Source organism: Marmota monax, unplaced genomic scaffold (genome assembly GCF_021218885.2).
Source record: "Marmota monax isolate L192 unplaced genomic scaffold, Marmota_monax_Labrador192_F-V1.1 WCK01_AAM20220418_F8-fsc00088, whole genome shotgun sequence".
In the NCBI taxonomy this organism is placed as follows: domain Eukaryota; kingdom Metazoa; phylum Chordata; class Mammalia; order Rodentia; family Sciuridae; genus Marmota; species Marmota monax.
The window spans coordinates 5,472,076-5,497,209 of record NW_026694492.1 but is presented as its reverse complement, the minus strand read 5'-3'; the positions used below and the strand labels follow the sequence as shown (position 1 = coordinate 5,497,209).

The window sequence follows — 25,134 nt, the reverse complement described above, 5'->3', positions numbered from 1 at the left end:
AAATTTGGTATACTTACCTAAAAGCAAATAGAAATGGATAACCACAGGGCCTATCCTAATAGGCTGTTATCAAAATTAAGATACACCTTAGGTATAACATTGGTATATACCAATCCTTAATAAAGGTTAGTCACTGCTTTTGCTAAAATAATTGTTTGTATCTTTAAGTAAAAAACCTCATCATATCACATGCAGTGGTTCCCTAGGCAACAGAAGGTACTGGAATGCACTGATCACAATTCATGACCCCTATACAGTAAAGCTGTAACACAACAATATATCTAAAACTCTGAAATACCCATAGACTAGAAAACTGCTGATTAAAAACTGCATGTTTGTAACATTATAAACAGATAACATCTAGAATTGCATGGACTCCAAAAAATTTTCCATTAAAGTTACATTGTATTCCATTTAGACCAAAGTTGTACATGCATACAGAGTGTAAAAATTCAAAATATGCAAACTGCTTGGTCACAAAAATAGTCCCTTTTTAAAGAAGTCATTGATTGTAACTAAGATTGGAGGTAAGCATCCAAAAACTGAGTTCCCTATTGCCTGGAATATTAAATCAAATCTCATTTCACTATTATGCTCAGGAAGATAGCTGTAATTCTCCACTACACATCACAACCCACGTCGCTTCGGGCATTCTTAGCAGAGACTATTCATCATCTAGAGTGGGAGCCAGCAAGCTACAGTGCATGGATCAACTCCAGCCCACTCAAGAGGTAGCAAAGGCAAGCTCCCACAGAGTTGAAGACACTTCCTTCATATAAGCAACGGAACACAGTAACAAATCTGGAGTCCGTCTGGCCACCAGTCAGCCAGACCTAAGAACCTCTGGGTTCTTAGGCAAAGACTCTGCCACCCTAAACCTCATCAGTCTCCTCATTTATATGAGAAATAACAACAGCAAGTACCCCAAGGGGTACTGTGAAACTTGGTCAAATACAACTGTTTAGCATATTATACCTGATACTGTAAGCACTCAATAAATAAAGTCCCTGTGGTGGTAGGAGCTAACAGTCAATCTCTATAGAAAAACACCTAACTATGTAGCCACTGGGAGAAAAAGAGTGCTCCTCAATAGGCTTAAAATAACATACACTCAACATTCAGCATTTATCAATGTTCTTTTCTTAAATAATTTATATTTGCTCTCAAGGTTGTTACTGAAAGGTTTTTAATTCAAAACAAATGAACAAAAGACAGTAATATTTACGTCAAGTATGTACCAGACAGGATCTTTTTTCAAAATATATTTATTTGTTCTACTAAGTTATGCATGACAGCAGAATGCATTTTGACACATCATACATAAATGGAGTATAACTTCTCATTTGTCTTTACCAGGAGCTTTGATTAATCTCCTCCCTTTTCAATTTCTCCATATGAAACAGAAATACTTCCTGTGTCTCTTAGCAAGTGACAAAACCACAATCCATAAATATACAGGTTAAGTCACAGTTTCTCCCACCATACCCAAAAAAAGGGTTACAATACCCCTCCTCCACGTCAGAAAATCACATGTGGCTAAGGCCCACAGCTAGTGATTCCTCCCATAGAATGAAGACAATGTAACATGTTAAATCTTAATTAAACCAAATTCTCCTTTATGAAGCAGGAAACAGACCACAAATTATTAAAGCTATTATTTCTTAATTTTCTTCTTTTTTCTTACATAATATAATCAAAATTATTAATTTTAACAAATTATAGAACTTGACAGTAAACCAAGCAGTAAGTCATAAAGCAGACCTCTAAAGGGAACACACTGACCTTGTGTCCGATGGGATCGAATAATACTCATGGAGCTAATCCAGTCTGGTGATATCTTTGATACTAAGGAGTATAACACCTCAAGGCTGGTAGCATCCACCACAAGGATTTCAGGGTAATGTCCGTGGCATAAAAGTCTTCCTTCTCGCTGATTTCCAGCAGAGAATTGGTAAAACTATATTCATGTTAAAAGGAAAAAGGATTTTTAAAGGTCCCTTTTTAGCTCAGATACTTAAATTAATAGCATTCATCAAGCTTACTATGATATTTTCCTAAATGCTAAACTCTTCCAGTAACATTTTCATGTAAGTACAATATAGTTCATATTAAATGTATGTAGTACACACATACAAATACATCAATTTCTATTAATAATTTTAAACATATAACAAAACTTATTCTTTTCCTAGCCTTGTATCCTCTGTTTTGAACTGTTTGGGGGCAGAATTCATGATAATTCTTTCTTTTATTCCCATATACAGCATCTAAAACAGAATTTTTGAGTGAACTTGCAAAGCACCTGAATAACTCCAGCTTCACAAATCAAATCAAGAGTAGCTCAGGTGGGTCACAAAAGCAAAACACAAATTCTAAATGAATGGTAAGAGGTGAGTACAGGCTTATAATTACTAAGTATAACTAAATAAATCTAAAGTAAAGGATAATTGACATGCTAATAATCAGAATTAGATTCCAATTTAGACGAAGTGTTATTTCAGATAAGTGTATAAGAAAACTGTATAAATACAGCATGCACTTACACTTTGTAGAAGAAAAAATAGCAGAAGAACCAATATAATCCTGATCCATGTTCCACTAATACCAATAACTAGCAATAACTACTCAAGAGGCTAGATGGTTTTCCACCAACCACAGAGTAGAGGAAGAATATCTATCAAAACAAGACCAAAACATATCAAAGGACCTGTCTTCCCTCAGCCTCAAAAAAAAGGCGACTCTTTAGTGGACTCAATCTCCTAGAGGATTTTTAGAGGGTGAAGACATTTCTGGACTACTAAATGAATAACAGGAGCACAAGCAAGGCAAAGCACAGAGGCCAATGTTGTAACTACTCCACACTATGAAATCCTGGGTCCAGTCTGCCTCACACTCTTTAATCCTATTCTCAGAACTTGACCTTGTATATAAAGGAATACACTCTTATCTTAATTGTGGAGTACCTGTATGCAAAGGAATACAACTCTGACGTTGTACAAAAGAGTAAACATTGATCCTGGAACAAATCAACTAAATGTAAGGTAGCATCTCTAAAACAGGGGTAAGGTTATGGAGGTGTGGTGGCTAATCAAATGCAGATTACCACAGTAGGCAGCTCTAGATCTCAGAAGTTCAATCCAAAATACAACACAGCAAAGGAGATTCCCAGGGACTGCCAAGCAGTACAACAGAAAAATGCCACAGTAGAAAAAAAGAAAAGAAAAGAAAGAAAGAAAAATGCCACAGTAATTAGCCTTGAACTCCATAAGGGGAGGAGTAGCAAGGTGGAAAGGCAAGGTGCAGTGAGGCAATCTGTCAGTATTCATCCACCACCAGCAAGGAGAGATGTCACTACAGCCACCAGAGAGGGACTCCCTCCTGAGGGTGGGATATTTTATTAGAATTGCCTGGCTAAACAACTCCCACCTTTTGCTGTAAAGTCAAATTCAAACACTCGATCTTCTAATTCAACTTCCAGAACACTTTGATACTAGCAAAGAAAGTATCCTAAATGGAGAAGCAAGTTTTTCACACATTAAAAAAAAAAGAGAGAGAGAATATCCCACATGGTAATCTAATAAATTGGCAATGCCTTGTGAGTTCAGTTAAGTGTCAATGTCACCAAAGTTTATCATCTCTGAGGATATAAAAAAAAGTACTCTCTTCTGAATTGCAAAGGAAACTGCTACCACACTAGTAAATTTTCCACAAAGCGTCTTCTATTTAGAGATGGCAGCCAATCTAAATATAGAAGGGCTAATATGGGATTTGAAAAATAGCAGGCACTGAAAATATGTTGAACAAAACATAATTTTCCATAATATGTAAGATGAAAGTTTTTAAAACATAAATCAAAACTGTACAACAGTCAAGATAATTGTTAAAATTAAACTAAATTATAAAATCAATGAATCTACATCATTTTATTTCCACTTTTCTGTCTACATACCTTATCGATTCCTCACAGGATAAAAATAAATATATGCCTTTTAAATAAAAAGCACATACCCTAAAAACATTGATGAAGCTATTTCTTAAATTTGCCAGGGCAATAAATAGCCATGGAAGACCCCATATCACACTGATCACCACCTCCCTACAAACATTTTCCTTTACTTTTAAATTTTGTTGGAGCACCTTCAGGATTAATTTTGTTAGTTTGTTTTAAGGGAGGCAATGTGATGCAAGGGCAGGACACAGTGTCCAGAGTCAGACAAATCTGATGTGGAATCTTAGTGCCAGGAATGACTCACTGTTACGCGTGGGCAAGTCATTTTATATCTCTAGGCTTCAGCATCCTTTTACATAAAATGATACATTCCAAATTTAATTTTTAAGGATGCAGAGAAGATTAAATGAAACCCAATAAGGAAACTCCTCTAAGTATTACCTCAAGAAATGAGTTCTCTTCTCCTTCCTTTCCTTCCCCAATGAGAAAATGATTGATCATATTTCCTATATACCTCATAATATTCCCAACACTCAATATAGTAAACAACAAGGAAACTGAAGCAGAGAGATATTACAATTATGAAAAAGAATACCAGGAATGCATGTCAGAAGTTACAAGTTCCTGTGTAATACTCTACAAATTGAGCCAGGTATACGAAATAGTCATTTCTTTTGACAGAGTTGGGAAGTATTTAAAATGAGCTCAAAGGCCAAACCAGCACATATACTAAAATTGGAATGATACTGAGAAGATTAGCATAGCCCCTACACAAAGATGACACGTGAAATCCTGAAGCACTCCATATGTTTTGCTCCAGGCTTGGGATTCAAGCAGTGGGAGGACTGCTTCTCAGCAAGGTGGGTGTAAGAGGGAAAATTTACTGGAATTCAGTATCAGGCAGTCAGTGTTTCTTGGAGACTCAGAAATATAGTTTCATTGAACAAGGAACAAGAAAGTACATTGGAGCCAAATCGACAGTGGCCCTGGCCATGATGCTGGTTCACCGCAGACGGGAGGGATAACAGAGAAACACAACAGACAAATTTGACATGGAAAACACTTTAGATCAGAAACGCAGCCTGAACTTAGCGGATCCACAAGCTGCAAAACAAAGTGGTGTCTGAAAAGTGCTCTGCATTTTTCAACTGGCAAGTGGAGAGCTGAGGAGGGAGCCATCTTGAGGTGGCCACTGTGCAGCTCTTGCTGCAGGAGCAACACTGCATCACATCAAGCATTACCATGTTGCCCCTGCAAGCACCTCACAGGAGGCCTGGGGTGTACCTGGAATATGAGTGAAATAAGCATACACCAGATTGTACCTATGGGGATTCAAGCCAGAAAGACAGGGGAGTGCAACTCACTTTCCCTTTGAGTCTGGTGGCTCCCATGACCTGCTGAAGAGTCAGGAGGTCAGAACAGGGGTGAATTTGTGAGCAAGTAGAATTCTTGGGAGGCTCTTGAGTTCCAGAATCCCTACAGACATTGGCATCAGCCTGGCCCTGGGGTATGTTGATTTAATCTCTCCAGAGCTAGGCTCCCTCATCACTCCAGCCAAAAATTAAAAAAAAAAAAAAAAAAAAAAAGTTAAGCCTGATAGATCTAAGTCCTAGCTGTTTTAACTTCTCTCTTAGAACTCTGCAGCAGCCCACCCTGGGAACGCATCTGTCTAAACTGTCGAGACAAAACTCCAACCAACAGGACTTCCCATTCTGTCCTACCTTATACTGGTGAGAAGAGAAGCTGAGAGCCATTTCAACCAGCTTCAGTTTTAGGCCACTCAAGCTAGCAGCTCAGAGAACAACACAAAAAGAGGAAGAGGAAGGGATTAACAACCCTCAGCCCTTGCGTTCCCTCTCTCTGTACATAGCCCAAGAAGAAATGGAAAGGACGGAGAGGCATAAGCAGGGACCCTCCACCCTTATTAACTGTTTTGACTACCACGGGGCAATGGACAAAGTTCTTTCCTCAAAAATTTTTTATCCAAGCTGGGATTGTGGCTCAATGGTACAGCGCTTGCCTAGCATGTGTGAGGCACTCACTGGGTTCGATCCTCAGCACCACATAATAAATAAATAAATAAATAAAGATACCGTGCCCACCTACAACTAAAAAATTTTTTTTTAAAAATAATAATAATCTTTTATCCCTTTTTTTCCTCTTTTTCTTTTTGTGTTCTTGCTGTGTTGATTTGTTTGTAGGTATATACATATTTATTTTTTTTCCTTTCTCAGTTTTAGTATTTTTTTGTGTTTTGTTTTTTACAATAGCTATTTTTCCTTGTCTTTTAAGGATTAGGGCTTTTGGTTTATTTATTTTGACTCTGTTTCATTTTTGTTTGGTTTTTTTGTTTCTCTTGTTTTTTGTTTCTCCACTATTCTGCTAACACCCGAGTTCTCTCATTTCCTATTTCTCTCTCCTTTACTTTGGTTTTTCTATTATCCCTCCTCCTTCTCTATAACCACACCAGATACATCTCTTCTGCATTATCTCTGTTCATATTTTGAACACTCTAAACTCTCTTCTACCTTCCTATCACATTTTCTTTTCTCTTAATAAACTCATTTTATCATCTGTTAGAACTATTAGGTCTATGTTACTCCACCCCACCCACTCATGTTGTTGCAGTTATTAGTGCTGTGGATGACACAGTTGACATCTGCTGTGCATTTAACTACCAGATTTGGTTCGTGGCTATTTATTGTTTTTTGCTAACAATTGGTAAACCCTCCATTCCTATTTTCATGGTAATCACTGTTGGGAACCCGGTATTTATTTTAATGCTGTATATTGTTTGCCTTGATTGCTGCTGTTGTTGCTTTCTCCTTTTTCTGTGCAGTGCTGGCAATCTGCAGGGATACTACAAGTTCACAGGGTATAGACTCTGCTGCTAAACTAAACCCAGCCAAAAGACTGTGCACCTTGTTCTACATACAAATTTGCCTCACTCAAATGTCAATTGTACTTTAATAGAAAGAACAGAAGAAACATAACCCCAAACTAACGATGAGGCCCCAAATAGGAACAGCCAGCAAGGGAAGGTGTCAGGTTCTACTCCTGGACATTCATTCCTACAACAAAAACAGAATTAAAACAAAGGTGGTGGACATCACATCTGCAGTGGGGTCTTAATCTACATAACTCTAGAACACTTTGGCAAGAGGAGGCTAGGCCCTAGAAAGATCCACACGTAAGAGTGAAAGACTAATCTATCCCAATACAAGTATAAAACCCAACACAGGAAAACAAGAAAAAGCAAGGTAATATGATGCCACCTAAAGTTCATAATTCAACAGCAACTAACTCCAAAGACATTGAAGTGAGTGAAATATCAGATAAAGAATTCAAAAGCATACTTATAAAAATGATCAAAGAATTCATAATTTCTCATTCAGCTGGTTTGTTGATGGAGTATAGAAATGCAACTGATTTATAGGTGTCAATTTTTTATCTTGCTACTTTGCTGAATTAACTTATAAGTTCTAGAAGTTTTCTAGTGGAGTTTTTTGGGTCTTCTAAATACAGAATCATGTCATTGGCAAACAGAGAAAGTTTGAGCTCTTCTTTTTCTATTCACATTCCCTTAATGTCTTTCCCTAATGCTCTGGCAACAGTTTCAAGAACTATGCTGAATAGAAGTGGTGAAAGTGTAGATCTCAAAAAGCAAAATCAATAATCGATAAATGGCATGGTATCAAACTAAAAGCTTCTTCACAGCAAAGGAAACAAGAGCATGAAGAGAGAACCTACAGAATGGGAGAAAATCTTTGTCACCTGCACCTCAGATAGGACATTAATTCCCAGGATATATAAAGAAGTAAAAAAAAAAAAAACTTAACTTAAAAAAAAAACTCAATCAATAAAAGAAAAAGAAGTGAACAGATACTTCTCAGAATAAGAAATACAAATGGTTGACAAATATATGAAGAAAAGTTCAACACCTCTAGCAATTAAAGAAATGCAAATTAAAACTACACTGAGATTTCATCCCACTCCAGTCGGAATGGCAATTATCAAAAATACATGTAACAACAAAATGTTGGTGAGGTTAAGGAGAAAAGGTACACTCATACATTGCTGGTGGGTCTGCAAATTTTTGGTGCAACCACTCTGGAAAGCAATATGGAGATTCCTCAAAATGCTAGGAATGGAAAAACAATTTGATCCAGCTATCCACCCCTTAGTATATATCCAAAGGATTTAAAATCAGCATTCTACTGCAAATTGGTGCGGCCAATTTGGAAAGCAGTATGGAGATTTCTTGGAAAGCTGGGAATGGAACCACCATTTGACCCAGCTATTCCCCTTCTCGGTCTATTCCCTAAAGACCTAAAAAGAGCATACTACAGGGACACTGCTACATCGATGTTCATAGCAGCACAATTCACAATAGCAAGACTGTGGAACCAACCTAGATGCCCTTCAATAGATGAATGGATAAAAAAAAAAAAATGTGGCATTTATACACAATGGAGTATTACTCTGCATTTAAAAATGACAAAATCATGGAATTTGCAGGGAAATGGATGGCATTAGAGCAGATTATGCTAAGTGAAGCCAGCCAATCCCTAAAAAACAAATGCCAAATGTCTTCTTTGATATAAGGAGAGTAACTAAGAACAGAGTAGGGAGGAAGAGCATGAGAAGAAGACTAACATTAAACAGGGAAGAGAGGTGAGAGGGAAAGGGAGAGAGAAGGGAAATTGCATGGAAATAGAAGGAGACCCTCATGGCTATACAAAATTATATACAAGAGGAAGTGAGGGGAAAGGGAAAAAAAATGGGGGGAGAAATGAATTACAGTAGATGGGGTAGAGAGAGAAGATTGGGGGGAGGGGAGGGGAGGGGGGATAGTAGAGGATAGGAAAGGCAGAAGAATACAACAGACACTAGTATGGCAATATGTAAATCAGTGGATGTGTAACCGATGTGATTCTGCAATCTGTATACGGGGTAAAAATGGGAGTTCATAACCCACTTGAATCAAAGTATGAAATATGATATGTCAAGAACTATGTAATGTTTTGAACAACCAACAATAAAAATTTAAAAAAATAAAATAAAATAAAATCAGCATTCTACAGTGTCGCAACCACATCAATGTTTATAGCAGCTCAATTCATAATAGCTAAGCTATGGAGTCAACCTAGGTGCCCTTCAACAAATGAATGGATAAAGAAAATTTGATATATATACACAAAGGAATATTACTCAGCCATAAAGAAGAATGACTTTATGACATTTGCCAGTAAATGGCTGGATCTGGAGACTATCAAGCTAAGCGAAATAAGCCAGTCCCAAGAAGCCAAAGGTCAAATGTTTCCATTGATATGTGGAAGCTAACTCACAAGAAAGGGGAAAGAGGACTAGATATTCAGTAGATTAAACAAAATGGAAAGAAAGGAAGGGAAAGGGTATAGGAAAAGAAAAGAAAAGAAAAGAATTAATTCAGAATAATTTTCCTATTTACATACATAAAATATACCATAGTAAATCCCACCATTGTGCACATCCAAAAGAATGGGGTCCTAATTAGAATAAGATATATTCCATGCCTGTAAAGTTCATCAAAATGAATTCTACTGTCACATATAAATAAAAAGAACCAATAAAAAATGATTAAAGAATTCCAAGAGAACACAGGAAAAAAAAAACAACTGAAAAGTGAGAAATTAAATGATAGAGATGTTTTTTTTCTTGGTATCAGGGATTGAACCGAGGGGAACTTAACCACTAAGTTACATACCCAGCCCTTTTTATTTCTTATTTTGTGACAGGGTCTCATTAAGTTGCTTAGGGTCTCGATAAGTTCCTAAAGCAGCTTTGAATTCATAATCCTCTTATGTCACGACTCCAAAGTCACTGGGATTATAGGTATACACCATCACACCCAGCAATGGAGACAGAGATATTGAAAAAGAACTAAATAGAAATCTTGGGGAAAAAAACAATAATCTTTTTTTTTTTTAATGTTAAGTTAAAAGACTCTCTAATAGAGTTGACCAAACTGAAGACAGAATTTCAGAGCTGGCAGATGAAGTGGCCAGGCTTGAACATTCACATAGTATTAAAGCAAAGAAAATAAGTAAACCTGGCTGGGCACAGTGCACACCTGTAATCTCAGCAGCCCAGGAGGCTGAGGCAGGAGGATCCCTGGTACCTCAAAAATAAGTAAACAAACAAACAAACAAACAAACATGATCAGAATATACAAGAACTCTGAAACATTAAGACACCAAATTTAAGAATCATTGGAATTAAAGAGGATTCTAAGATTCAGGTTAATGGCAATGGATAATCTCTTCATGAAAATAATCCAAACCTTCAGAATGAGAAAGACATCTAGATTCAGGAGGCATTCAGAACCCCAAATAGATGAGATGAAAAAAGAAGCTCTCTCTGACACATTATAATTAAAATTCCTAACATACAGAACTAGGATACAACTTTAAAGTCTCAAGAGATAAACATCAGGTCACATTTAGAGGCAAAGTAATTGGAATTAAGTCTGATTTCTCAACACAAACTGTTAACATCCACAAGGACTTGGAATGGTGTTTTCCAAGACCTGAAAAAAAAAATAACTATCAGCCAAGATTGCTACATCTAACAAAGCTATCCTTTGGAATTGATAAGAAAATAAAAACCTTTCTAAATAAGTAGAAACTAAAAGAATTCAAGACTTTTAAGCTGGCATTACAGAAAATACTTAAAGAACTATTTCACACAGAACAAAATCAAAAACAAACCCCAGAACTCACAAATGGACAAATCTCACTTGAAGAATAGCTAATCAAACGAGAAATAGGACAAAATTAAACATCAGAAATAAATTTAAATGGCAGGAATTAATAAACCTCTCTCCATAACAACACTGAATGTAAATGGTCTCAACTCTCCAATTGTAAAACATACGCTGGCAGAATAGATAAAAAACAAGACTCGACGATATGTTGTTAGCAAGAGATTCACCTTACAGGCAGAGACAGCCTCCTGAAAGTGAAATGATGGAGACTGGGATCCCATGCAAATGGAGCTCCCAAACAAGCAGGAGTAATGACTCATATCTGACAAAAGCACACTCCAAGCCAAAATTAATCAGAAAAGACAAAGAAGGTCACTTCATATGATGAAAAGAACAATCCAACAAGAAATTATAATGACAGTAAATATTTATGCCCCAAATATTGGTGCAACCAATCATTTAAGAGACACTACTCAAATTAAAGACTCAGTCTCTAGTACAATAATACTGTGAGATTTCAACACAACTTTCTCACCAATATGTACAGTTCATTCATACATAAACTCAGTAAAGGCTCTTCAGAAGCAAAAAAATAAAAATAAATGGATTTAATGAACATCTATAGACTATTTCATCTAACAACAGCTGAATACACTTTCTTCTCAGCTGCTCATGGAACTTCTCCCAAAAGACCATATTTTAAATCATAAAGCAACTCTAAGCAAATATGAGAAAATTGATGCAATTCCTTTCATCTTATCTGACCAAAATGGAATGATATTAGAAATCAACACCAAAATACCCTAAAGAAACTATGTGAACACATGGAGACTGAACTGTACTCTTTTGAATGATGAATGGGTGATAGAAGAAATCAGGAGAATTCTTAAAATCAAGTGAGAATAGTGATACAAACTACCAAAACCTTTGGAGTACTATAAAGGCAGTTCTAAAAGAAAAGTTTATAGCTATGAGTGCCTACATAAATAAATCAGAAAGATCCCAAATAACCAATGATTCATATGAAGGCCCTTGAAAAACAAAAACAAACTAATTCAAAAACAATAGAAGGAAGAAAATAACAAGACCAAAGCCAAATCAACAGAGAATTTTAAAAAAATAGGACAAAAGATCAATGAAACAAAGAGTTATTTCTTTGAAAAGATAAAAAAGATTGATAAGCCCTTCGTCAAACTAACCAAAAGAAAAGAGCCAAATTAATAAAATAAGAGGTAAAAAAGGAGAAATCACCAGAGCCATCACAGAAATCCATAGGATCATTAGAGACAATTTTGAAAACTTATACTCCAATAAACTGCAAAACTTAAAAGAAATGAATACATTTCTAGATACCTATGACCTGTCTAAATTGAATCAAGAGGTCTGAGGAAACCTAAACAGACTCACAATGAGAAGGAAGCAGTGATAAAAGATGGATTTTCAGCTAATTCTCCCAGACCTTTAAAGAAGAACTAATGCCAATACTCCTCAAATTATTCTATGAACTAGAAAGGGATGGAATACCTACAAATTTATTTTATTAAACCAGTATCACCCATTCCAAAACCAGGTAAGAACACATCAAAGAAAGAAAACTAGACTGCTATCCCTGATGAAGTTAGATGCAAAAATCCCTAATAAAATATTAGCAAGTCATATTCAACAGCATATAAAGAAGACTATACCTCATGACCAAGTTGGTTTTATCCCAGAGATGCAAGGATGTTTTGACATATGCAAATTTTAAAAATGTCAATTCATCACTTAAATAGAAGCAAGCACAAAAATCACAGTAATCTAAATGGATGCAAAGAAACCCTTCAAACAAAATTCAGTACCCACTGAAAATAGTAAAGTAAGGATAGAAGAACCTCAGCTACATAAAAGCTATATAAAACAAACCCAACACCAACATTGTGGTGAGTGGGGGAAAAAAATGAAAGCATTTCCTATAAAATTCAGAACACAACAAGAATGCCCACTTTTACCACTTCTATTCAATATGGTACTAGAAATTCTAGCCAGAGAAACTAAGCAAGAAAAGGAAATAAAATGAATAAAAATAGGAAAGAAGATAAATTAATTCACATTAATTTATCAATGTGAATGAATGCACCTATAGTTAAAAGCTCTAAGAAGCTCCACCAGAAGATTGCTATGGTTAATAAACAAATTCAGCAAAGTAACAAGTTACACAATCAACATACAAAAATCAATAGCTTTTATATGAATCTGCTTAGAAAGAAATCAGGAAAGCAAGTCCATTCACAAAGGCCTCAAAAAACAAAGCTCACAATAAATCTAATCAAGGAGTGAATGACCTCTACAATGAAAATTACTGGGATACTGAAAAAAGAAAGAAATTGAAGAAGACACAAGAAGATGTAAAGACACCCCCCATGTTCATGGATAGGCAAATTTTAATATTATAAAATGGCCATACTACCAAAAGCAACATAGAGATTCAAGGTAATCCCCATCAAAATACCAATGACATTCTTCACAGAACTAGGAAAATAACAGTCCTAAAATTCATTTTGGGATATGAATAAAAGACCCAGAATAACCAGAGCAATTTTAAGCCAATAAAACAATGCTGAAGGCATAACAATACCTGACTTCAAATTACACTGTACAGCTATATTAATAAAAACTGTATAGCACTGGCATAAAAACAGGCTACCAATGGTACAGAGTAGAAGACACAGAGACAAACCCACACTGAGACAATGATCCAACCCTTGTTAAAGGTGCCATAATCATATACTGGAGAAAAGACAGCTTTCTTAAGAAATGGTGCTAGGGAAATTGGTTATCCATATATAGAAAAATAACACTAGATCTTTATCTGATACCCTGCACAAAAGTCAACTCAAAATAGATCAAAATTCAACACTGTAAACAATTAAGAAAATGTAAATCAAAACTACACAGATTTCATCTCACTCCAGTGAGATGACAGCCATCAAGAATATAAACAATAATAAATGCTTGTAAGGATTCGAAGAAAAAGAAACACTTTTACACAATTGGCAGGATTGTAAATAAATAAAACACTATTGAAATCAGCATGGAGGTTCCTCAAAAAAGTAGGAATGGAACCACCATATGACCCAGCTAGCTATACCACTCCTCAGTATTTATCCTGAAGAATTACAGTCATCACACTTTAGCATTATATGCATACCCATGTTCATAGCAGCACAATTTGCCATAGCCCAACTATGAAACCAGCCTAGATATCTGTCAATGGATGAATGCTTAAAGAAAATGTGGTATATATAAAAATAGAGTTTTATTAAGCCATAAAGAAAAATGAAATTATGTCATTTGCAGGAAAATAGATGGAACTTGAGAATATCATGTTAAGCAAACAAGCCACAGTATCAGAAAATCAAAGGTTGCATGTTTTCTCTCATATGTGTAAGCTAGAGAGGAAAATGGAAAATAAAGGTCAAGGGTGGGGAAATCTCATGAAAACTGAAAGGTATCAGAAAAGCAGAAGAAATGAACCAGGAAGAGGGAGTAAGAGAGGTAAAGAGGATATTGGCTAAATTACATGCTTATATTGTGTGCATGTACAAATACGTAACAATGAATTTCACCATTGTGTACCAATAAAAAAAATATGGAAAAAATAAAAATGATATTTTGACTTCAAAAAAGGAGACATGACCCAAAAAGGGGATCAACTTACCTTAATCACAAATGGAACAGCTTTGGCAGGAATTAATTCCATTCTTTAAAATCTGGGGCACTTGCCCAAGTAGTAAAGACGTTCTGTTATAATTTGGATTCTAAGTGTCTCCCAAAGGTCAATAAAGGGTTGGTCCCCAGGGTGGTGCTACAGGTAGGTGGTGGATTCTTTAGCATGTAGGGCCCAGTAGGAGGTCTTTGGGTCATTTCAGGCATGCACTTGAAGAGTATTGTAGAGCCCCGGTCTCTTCCTCCCATTTGCTTCCTGGCCATGAGGTGAGCAGTTTTGCTCCACCACACACTCCCCGCCATTACCATCTGATATCCCCACCAAAGGCCCAAAAGCAATGAGCCTTCCTAATTATGGACTAGAACTTATAAAGCCATAATAAAAAATAAGCCTTTGATATAATAAATTGATTATCTCAGGTATTTGCTATAGTATCAGGAAGGCGACTAACACAAGATCTCATTTGGGTAACTAAGAATGCCTAAAACAAAAGTGGTCTTCATTGGGTTTAGGATAAGCAAATTACCATTACCACCCAACTCTAGCATCTTATGAGGAATACTTTTCTACAATTCTAGTCTTATTCCTTCCCAGCATTTTCCACACAAAAATACATGATCAATATTTCAAACATTATTAAATTACATATTTGTTGTAAATTGTACTGACTTAGTCACAGAAATATATACTAACCTGTATGCCAGTATGTGTGCAGGCTAATTTTGTAAACTCAATGCATCTGCCATCATTCACATCCCAGAGGCACATCTCTCTATAAAACAAAACAAATAGCTAACTTTAAATTTGATTTGCCAAAAGCACTGTTTCAATTTGTTATAGTGGTTTAAAATTAATTAGTGTTATTAGAAGTAATAACACTAATCTATTACAGATTATAGCTAATACTCATTATTGCTGTTGGCCAAAATTTCCAGTGCTCCCATTCACCATCGCAATCCCCCTTCCAACCTGTCCACCCCACCTCAGTCCACATCCTCTCTACAGTAGGAATGCACTTCCTGGTTCCCTATTAGTTGGCAGAGTCTTGGGAGCATTTCTGGCCAGAACTACTGCAAGGCCCTTCAGAACTGTTTTTCCTCTGCCTCTGCTATAGATAATGGCTATGACATCAACCTAAACTAAGGACAATGATGAAGCCAGGCACAGCCTTCACATGACAAGTAAGTGACAAAAACAAGACATGGACTTTTAATTTAAACTACTGAGCACTGCCATTTGTTAAATGCAGCTTGAAATGCAGCACTACAGAAAACAAGGCAAAGTTGAAGGCAACTGAATTCCAACCTTTGCAAATTAAATATAATATTCCAGTTTTGATACTGAATTAATTGCAAATTTATTAAGTGCACACACACTACACATACACACACACACACACAAAATTTATATCACAAAATAAAGATGTAATGTTGAAAATTAGAAATGTCAATATGCTTTTTATTTTGAAGAAATAAGAGTTAAAGAAGAAAGTATTAATAAAATGCAATGATCCTGATATTACCAGGATATCCTTACAGTATAATTTTCTTACATCTCACCTGACATAATTTTTCAAAGAACACTCAATTTATAACAAGCATTCTACTGTAAATTATCCTTTCATTGACCAAAGGTTCTACATTGTTGTCTGACATTTTCTCTTCTTGTTCCAAAAAATTACACAAGGTTCTCTTCTAATCCATAAACTATGGGGAAAGAGGGAGAATAATGTCTAATTTTCTTCAAATTCCCTAACCTGCTTCAATAGTACATGGGATCAATATACAATTTTCAAAGTACCAAAAATATTTCTTAAATTCCTCAAACTCTGAGCCCTAATGCTATTATTATTTAATGACCTACTTCTCCAAAAGCAAGTTATGTTCTAAGACTTAGGAACACACAGTTAATGTATATATAACTTCATAAACATTATAAACTTCATAAACTTTATCATAGCTATATATAACTTCATAAGCTTTATCATAGCTTCATCTCCCAAATATATTCCAGTCTAGCATCATTGAGGATTTTTTAAAAATTCTTGAAGTTGTCTATTGACTCAATAACAATGCCATGGAGATCATACTTTAACTTTTATAGTATTCTGAGTTTCTCAAAATCAAGGCAAAGAAAGAATCATAAATTACAATGGAAGTATTCCAAAATAATTAATAGTATAAAATTCACATCCTTAAAACCATCATTCAAATATCTTCCTTTATGTTTAAACAATGGAAGAAGATAACTCCAAAAGAAACAAACAACAAACAAATAAGCAAACAAAATAATTCCCTATTTACTAACACACAATACTAGTTCTAAAGACATAAGTAAAAAATATAAATATCACATAGCAACCCATAAATTGTACAATTCTTTTGTGCAAATTAAAAAACAAGTTTTTAAAAATATGTAAAATTTTAGAAAAAAGAGAAAGCTGACCAAAACCAAAAAACAGAATACTTACCCACTTGCAGATGCACTCACAATATACTGTTTGTCACTAAAAGCACAAGCTTTAGACAAACAAGTGATTGCTGCTGTGTGACCAAATAACAGTGCTCGAGGATTAACCTAGAAATGCAAAAATTTGCTGGTGTAAATATCACATTTAAAAAAAAAACCAACCTTTTGATTAGTAATCATGTTAAATATTTGATATACACATACAGATACAGATTTGAAAAAATTTGCTCAAAACACTAAAAACTAGGAGTAAACAGTGAACTCTAATCCATATAATGCTCACAATCATCCTTTCACAGTAGTTCTGAAGTCAAAGTTGGAATGACAAGAGGCTATAATACTATGTGATCAGATGAAGAAAGACAGCGAAGATTCAAACTAAGGCAGAATGCTGGGAAAGGAGGTTAAGAATCTAAATTAATATATAAAACAGGATAATCTGGCCTCACTTATTTTTAAATATCACTGATCTGAAAAAGCTTTAAGAGTCTCTGGATTCATAACCCCCAACACAGAAGGCAGGTACCCTTCTAAAAGCTACTAGTAATATTAACTGTCAGGAAGAAGAACCTTGATGAAGCACTGGTGTAGAGACAGTGTCTAGTGGAAAGGCTGGCTTAATATTACTATTCTAAAACAGTCGGGCAATCAGCTCCCAAATTTATAATAAAAGTATTATAAAATCACTAATAGTATAAAATTCACATCTTAAAACCATAATTCAAATATCTTCCGATAAGTTTAGACAATGGAAGAAAATATTCCAAAAGAAAAAACTCCCTGATTACTATGTATTCTGCTATTAGTTATAAATACATTAGAAAAAAAGAAAATATAACATCACATGATAACCCATAAATATGTACAATTTTTATGTGTCATACAAAATTGACATAAATTTGTACCAAATGTCATAAGTTGTTCAGGTTACTTCAGAATGTATTTTTATTAAATATTTATTACATGCAAATAATATTTACAACATACATTGGATACAAAGAATAAACTGAATAGCAACATCCAACACACAGTTTAAAAAACAGAATATGACCAATATCTTTAAATTCCCTCCATTTAAATATCCTCCATAGTATCCATTTTGTAATTGTCTATCAATGGGGGCAATAAAAAGGATTTAAAAAGGCATACATGCTATAAAGGAAAAAGTAAAACTACCTTTATTCATAGACAACATAATCAGATATAAAGAAAATCCTTCTAAAAATATAGCATGGTCATAATACATAAGGTAAAAATACCAAAAAGCAACCATATTGCTAAAAATTGAAAATAGATCATTGTACACTAAAACAAAAGCATATGGCTCTACTATCATCAGATAAAAACAAAAAGTTATATAAATGTAACTATAATCTGACCATACTTTCGTAAGTACAGTGTTAGCCAAAAAATAGAAAACATCGATATAATATTTTCATAAATCAATGTGTCTTTAAAGAACAAAAATTCATTTATTAAACAAAAGTTTTCTGGGGCATTAAAAAGAAAAGATTTTAAGAAACTATTCTGAACGACCACTAAATAGCAAAGAAAGGAAGAATAATCATGATAAGGAGATAACCACCCCAAAATACATCTGTGCCTAATATCAGTGCTAGATCGCAACTACTTTGGTCAAACATCCAGACACTTCCAGGAGCTGAGTGCAGTAGCCTGCACCTTGAGTCCAGATATTGGGGAGGCTGAGACAAGAGGATCACTTGAGCCCAGGAGTTCAGGACCAGCCTGGGCCATATAGTGAAACCTTGTCTCCAGTAAACAAAACAATATAAAATAAAAAACAAAAATTCCAGAGGAAATAAGCATTATTAGAGAAAAAAATATGTTAGATTATTACATTTGTACCTTTTATTTATATCCTAGCATGTTCTACAAAAATTTGTTACATCATAGTTATTAATGAAATATTTCACACTTAATCAGACCAAAGAAATATCATAAAATAATGTTTGACCAATCCATAAAGATTATTCATTCATCCTCAATGACGACACAGTTCAGAAGCAAAAGTTATCAAGTTATCACTGGCAAGGCAAGAATAAAAAGATGGGATATGCCATGCCAGATCTTAAACATAAATTATAACACTGATATTCCAGTCAGAGGTTTTGAGGCTACTCAGCCAACATTCTGCACTTCTCTTTTTTTAAATTCCCTTTAGCTTTTTTTCCCTACTACCTGAGATGCTATGATTATCATTCATTAATCATTAATCAATCCTTCGTATTGATTAATGACAACAGCTTAATTCACATTCCCTCACCCAAACCTTACCCCAACCTTGTGTTAAATAGGCAAGACCCTTTATAAAGTATACTTTTACCACACCTGGTGTATTGCTTGATATCCTCTCTCATGAGTCAAGAGCAGAAAATACAACGCAACCTCCCAAAACAATTAGGCCAAGCTTTCTAAGTGCAAGAAATGTGGTTTATAATATTATTTTTGTATCCAAGTGCCTAGAATTTTAAATGCCAATTATTGTTAAACTAATAAGTTTGGATTTAACTGATTACTTTCTGAATATTACTTGTCAATATTAATCCTCACATGTTCTGTATGCTCGCCAATGTGATCCAGTCATGTTTCCCCAAATTCCTCCTTCCTGGCCTCTCCAAACACAAGAACAATCAACGGTCAGCAAAATTCCCTATAGTGTCAACGGCACTTCTGAATATAGCTTTCAAACTCCTTGTTCTAATCAAAACCTGGAATTCCCCCGAGGACAGCCTCCACTGAAACCCTCTCAACTGGTGGTGATTTTTTCCTCTATCACGTGTACTACAATGCCTGAAAGAAGACTGTCTTCTTTGCCCCTCATTCTAAGCTCCAGAACTTCTGGTTTTTCCTCCTCCAACCCTTAGCACTTTTGTATGAATGCAGGTAGGTTGGTTGCTCTTTATGTAGAAACGCAAAAGATTTCTTATACTAATCAGCACCTACCGTATTATATTCATTGCAAATAACAGTTACTCACCCTCATCTCTTGAGGCCTCTAACACTTGGCTCACCATTTCACTCTCCATTGCTTCTGGTATCTTACTTCTAGGTGTTTTACTATCAGAAAAGGTTTGTAGTAGTACTCAGGCCTCACTTCTAACCTCCTTACCTCCAATGATCTTGGTAATACCCACTGTACTGCCTTCAAGTTCCCTGATCATTAATAAATGAACTACTCTAGAATTTTATTTGGCACCTCTCCTTCTAATCACTACCTCCTGCCATTTTAATTCCCTCCATTTCAAGTCCCAACAATTCTTCAGTCCCCCTAAAACCTCAATTCCATCTCATTCTACCACAACTGCACTATCCATTATCCTTCAACCCCACTACCCAACTTAGAAGTCCACGGTACATCATAATTACTACCCTGCATAAAACAATCAAGCCTTAAGTGCAATCTCTCCCCTGTTAAGCTTGCTAGGAAAACTTTATCCTAGTTAAACCTGGCTCTCTCTTTGGCTGGGACTTATACCCAAGAAACTGAAGGTGGGTGGAAACACTACACCACCATCTGTTTTCATATGCAATTGATGACATCTAATTTTTCAGAATCCTTGAGTGCTATCCAGCAGTCCTGCCTAATTTCTCTAGTCTATTCATACTCCCAAACCTCCCAGGTAAGCAACTTATCTCTCCTTAAACCTCCAGCGGGAACTCCCCTGTCCTCACTGTCAACTGAGGACCTTGTTTATTTTTCTGAAAAAAAAAATTATAGAAGCATGAAGAAATTTCCACATTTCTACATAAAGAGCAACCAACCTACCTGCATTCATACACTTAAGGTTCCCTATCACTGTGAATGGTTTCTTGCTCTTATCAACCTGAGTGCTGTGCACTTCATTTCAACTGTCACCTCTCTCATAAAAATCATCAATCATCAATATCAAATTCAATCGCATTTCTATACCTTATCAATGAACAACAGAAAATAAAATGATTCTATTTGTAACAGATTAGAAACTAAATTCTGAGAAATAAATGTCATTAAAGAAGTATAAAATTTATACTCTGAAAACTACAAAATAATGTCGGAAAAAATTAATATCTAAATAAATGGAAAGGTACCCTATGTTCACACATCATAAAACTTAATATGGCAATATTCCCCACACTGATACATAAATTCAATATATTCCCTATCAAAACCCCAAATGATTTCTTTATAGATATTGACAAGTTGATCCTAAAATCTGTATGAAAATTCAAGTGACCCTTATATAGCCAAAACAATCGTAAAAAATAAGAGCAATATTGAAGAATTCATATATTTCAATTTCAAAATTTAATATAAAGCAATAATAATCAAGACAGTATTACATGGTATAGGAACAGACATAGAAAACAATGGAATAGAATTGAGACTCAGATAAAGATCCATGCATCTATACTCAACTTATTTTTCACAAGAGTACCAACACCATTCAATGAGAGAATAATCTCCTTAACAAAAACAAAATAAAAGGAAACTAGATAATTTAGACTTCATCAATATTAAAATATTTTGTGCTTTAAAAAACAACATCAAGGGGCTGGAGTCGTGGTTCAGTGGTACAGCGCTTGCCTGACATATTTGAGGCCCTGAGTTTGATCCTTAGCACCCTATAAATAAATAAAAGATCCACTCACAACTAAAAAATATTTTTAAAAAAGAAAAGAAAGAAATAACATCCAGAAAGTGAAAAATAATGCACAAAATGGGAAAAGATATTTGCAAGTTAAATATCTGTTACTGGATCTGTACCGCGAACATATAGAGAATTCCTACAGTTCAGTGCTGGGGACATATCTCAGTGGTAGAGTGCTTGCCTACCATGCATGAAGTCCTGTGTTCAATCCCTAGCAACATTGAAAACAGAAGAAAAAGAAAAAGAAATTCTATAAACCAATAATCAAAAAATAACCAATATTAAAACATAAGCAAAGAAAAAGCCTTAATTTTTTTTTCTAAATGGGCAAAGGAATAACAATACATAGTGATTTTAGAAATCCCTATGTGATTTTTATAAAAAAGTTATGCCATCTTCAAAACATTTACTTTAGAAGGTATGTTTCGAACTGTTTTTTGTCTGTCTGTTGTTTTCTACAGTGCTGAGGACTGAACCCGGAACCTTACATATGCAAGGCAAGTGCTCTATCACTAAGCCACATCCCCTTATACTGTTTGTCAATACATCCAGAAATCTCTTTCTTTATGTATTATAATCTTTTAAAATATCCTAAATATAATAAATATTAAGTGACTTACAGTAGACATTATATTCAAAAATTGCTAAAAACCAGCAGACATCAATTATAATAATGTAAACAGATAATCTGCATACAAGTAATTTAACCATAACATATTTTGCAGAAAAGTATTACGAATTCAAGTATAATTCCAGTACTGTGTAATTTTCTAATAAGTAGCTTCTTGAATTTAGGATGTACAACAGACAATTCAATACTCACTTCTAATTCTACTGAAAGATCCCAGAGACATATTTGTCCATCATGGCATCCAGTTACAATTGTGGCCCCATCATCTGTTAAAAGCACAGCAGAGACACAATGTGTTGGTGCTTTGCGTCCCCAAAGCACAATGGGTAGAACAAGGCTGTTTCCTGCCATTGTGTTTTCAAACCTGAAAATGTTATAAGAATAATATGATATTACAATATTAGCCTCTAAAACACGTTATATATCTTTATTACAAAGCCAAGTTGTACAGTTTGAAAATAAGCATATATTCCTGGTAGTATATTCTGACCACTTAAAAATGTGTTATTTCCAAACAAATATGACTAATTTATCACATCCTAGATTCTTTAATTAAAAAATTAGACACAAATCTTCACTGTAGGCATTCACGATTTTTAAAATTTGCTAGTGAAAAGTCAATGATTCAATACTCATATTTAGTACTATATAGATGATACACTTTTGTGTATATATATATATTTCATTTTAAATCTCAAAATAGTCTTTCCAGGCTGGCAGGGTAGAAAATGAGGCATAAACATATTCACCCTAAAACCCAGAAGCAGCAAGTCAAGGAGCCCAAGTGCAAATCCTGCCCTCTAACCCCAAATCATCTGCCTCCTCAAATAATTCAAATCAAATACAAAAACAGTGCTCAGCAAGTCCACACAGATTAATTATATCCCCACCGCCAGACCAGAATTATCAAGAATTTTAGAAATGCCAGGAATTCTTCCAAGCATTGTATATATATATAAATAAAAATGATTTCAATTATTCCTTCAAAAAATCATAAGATAAGTACTATGATCACTTCTTCTTCCACAGAGTCACTGAGGCAAAGTGTCATGAAGTGACAAGAGATGGAGTCCATGTTTCCAAAAAGTAGTAAATAGCAATGCCCAAGAACTCAGGACATTTTATAGTGTGCTAAACATTCAACAGAGTATGCTCAGTGAGAAACTCATTTGGACACATTTATTCCAAACCTGTTATGTCCAAAGGTCACAGACATCTTCCATGTTAAGTCCTAAATCTTAGGGGAAAGAATTTCTTTTCAGACTCTTATCTCCATAATATAAGAGGATTTAGATTTGAGATAATTAACCAGCATATACTAGAATATACCTCTTAAAGAAGAGTACAAACAGAAAGAATTATTCCTTCATTAACAAAATTAAAATTTAATTGGTAAAACAACATTTAATTGTTATAAATTATGTGATTAAGGAAAAAATAATAGACAAGTTCAGAGAAGTTAGAAAGACTAGAATAGACAAAGAGGGCTCCACAGAAAAGTGGACTCTGACAGATCTTATTGGGAGTCACCTACAGTCTGACAGATGGTCAATCCAAAGAAAAGATCATGAAAAAGAAAATGAATCAAGTAAAAAAATATGAAGAACACTGGAATGCTTACCCAAAACCACCCATATTATATCCTTTTTTGCTATTGTTAAAAGCATAGCTTTCATCAATTTGGTTCCCACCTATCCCCCCCAAAAAACAACTCATCATTTTTGCTCAAGTACAAGGTACACATTTAAAGAAAACATTCAAAATACACCTGGCACAGTGGCACATGCCTGTTACCCCAGTGCCTCAGGAGGCTAAGCAGAAGGATCCCAAGTTTGAAACCAGCAACTTAGTGAGACTCTATATCAAAATTTTAAAAAAATTAAAAGGGTTGGGGATGTAGCTCACAGGTAGAGCAACCCTGAGTTCAATCCCCAATACTGCCAAATAATAATAATAATAATAATAATTATTATTATTATTATTATTATTCAAAATAACCACTTCCTATTAAGAAAACGCTACTTGCCCTATTTGTGTCATGACAGTTTCATAAACTACCATCACACTAATAAGCATTTCCATATTTCTATTTGATATTAGAAAACAGAACTAAGCTATGAGCCAATTTTAATAAATTTGGAACAGCATGTTTTTTGGCTGTGAAGCACATCCAACAATGACTTTCTGGAAAAGAGAATCTGGAAGGAGCTCATTTTTCCATGGTGACAACCCTCAGCTTTCAATTACATCACCAAAGAAGGTTTCTCTCCTGTAAATAAACAAGCCCAAGGCATTGAACACCTCCTGGGGAGCTCTGCAAAGAACACCATTTCTCCAGGCTCCTGAGGACTGGAAGGGAGGGCATTCTGCCTGGATGAAAGAGAAATCAAGGGATCCAGGACCAAGCTGCATATGGCACTAAATGTCTACAATATTTTTTTCTTAAACTTTAAAAACCTTATAACAAAATAAAATTGAAACTAGAAAATCCACAGAAGCAACAATGAAATAATGTGAAATAAAGGATAACAGAGTTTATGACGACAGCATAAATGCTTCAAGAAGGATTAAACAAGACTACCAGTGAAGCAGCAGCCCCTTAAACCTAGGTCTAAGCAACTAATGTAACCCCAAAATGGGCAAATTAGACAGGATCTAATCATTGATTAGAGCATAGATATTTAAATTTGAATTTCTCTCAATAACCAATAAGCCAAGACATTCTAAATTGGCACCGTAAGAGAGTTTTTCCTAAAGGGAAAAAAGGTCAGTGAAAATGTGGAGCATGTAGTTTTTCAGATGTCAACATTCAACTTTTCTATTTATTTGTTAATAATCCATTCTCAATGTTTCCAACATTATCATCTATTGTTTGAAGAAAACTGGATATATCCCAAAAAAATTTTATATTAAATAAGTCACAGAACAGTATTCACTGAAATTAAAAAAAAAAAAAAACTATTTTCATGGAAAAAGACAAAAGCA

At 34.8% G+C, this 25,134-nt stretch overlaps 1 protein-coding gene and 1 non-coding gene across 4 annotated transcripts in view; one reads left to right on the top strand and one right to left on the bottom strand.

Annotated features, from left to right (window-relative positions):
* Wdr7 (WD repeat domain 7) overlaps positions 1 to 25,134 on the bottom strand; it is a 333,762-nt gene that overhangs the window by 290,937 nt on the left and 17,691 nt on the right. For all 3 annotated transcript variants that reach the window (XM_046419459.2, XM_046419460.2, XM_046419461.2), the window contains exons 2-5: positions 22,342 to 22,513; positions 16,871 to 16,977; positions 15,094 to 15,172; positions 1,783 to 1,957 (exon numbers count right to left, since the gene is read on the bottom strand). In XM_046419459.2, the coding sequence (XP_046275415.1) occupies positions 1,783 to 1,957; positions 15,094 to 15,172; positions 16,871 to 16,977; positions 22,342 to 22,500 (520 nt within the window). In that variant the 5' untranslated portion in view covers positions 22,501 to 22,513. The remainder of the gene's footprint in view (positions 1 to 1,782; positions 1,958 to 15,093; positions 15,173 to 16,870; positions 16,978 to 22,341; positions 22,514 to 25,134) is intronic.
* On the top strand, positions 4,651 to 4,761 carry LOC124075869 (U6 spliceosomal RNA). The gene has a single exon (XR_006846198.1). It is a non-coding gene; the product is annotated as a U6 spliceosomal RNA (small nuclear RNA).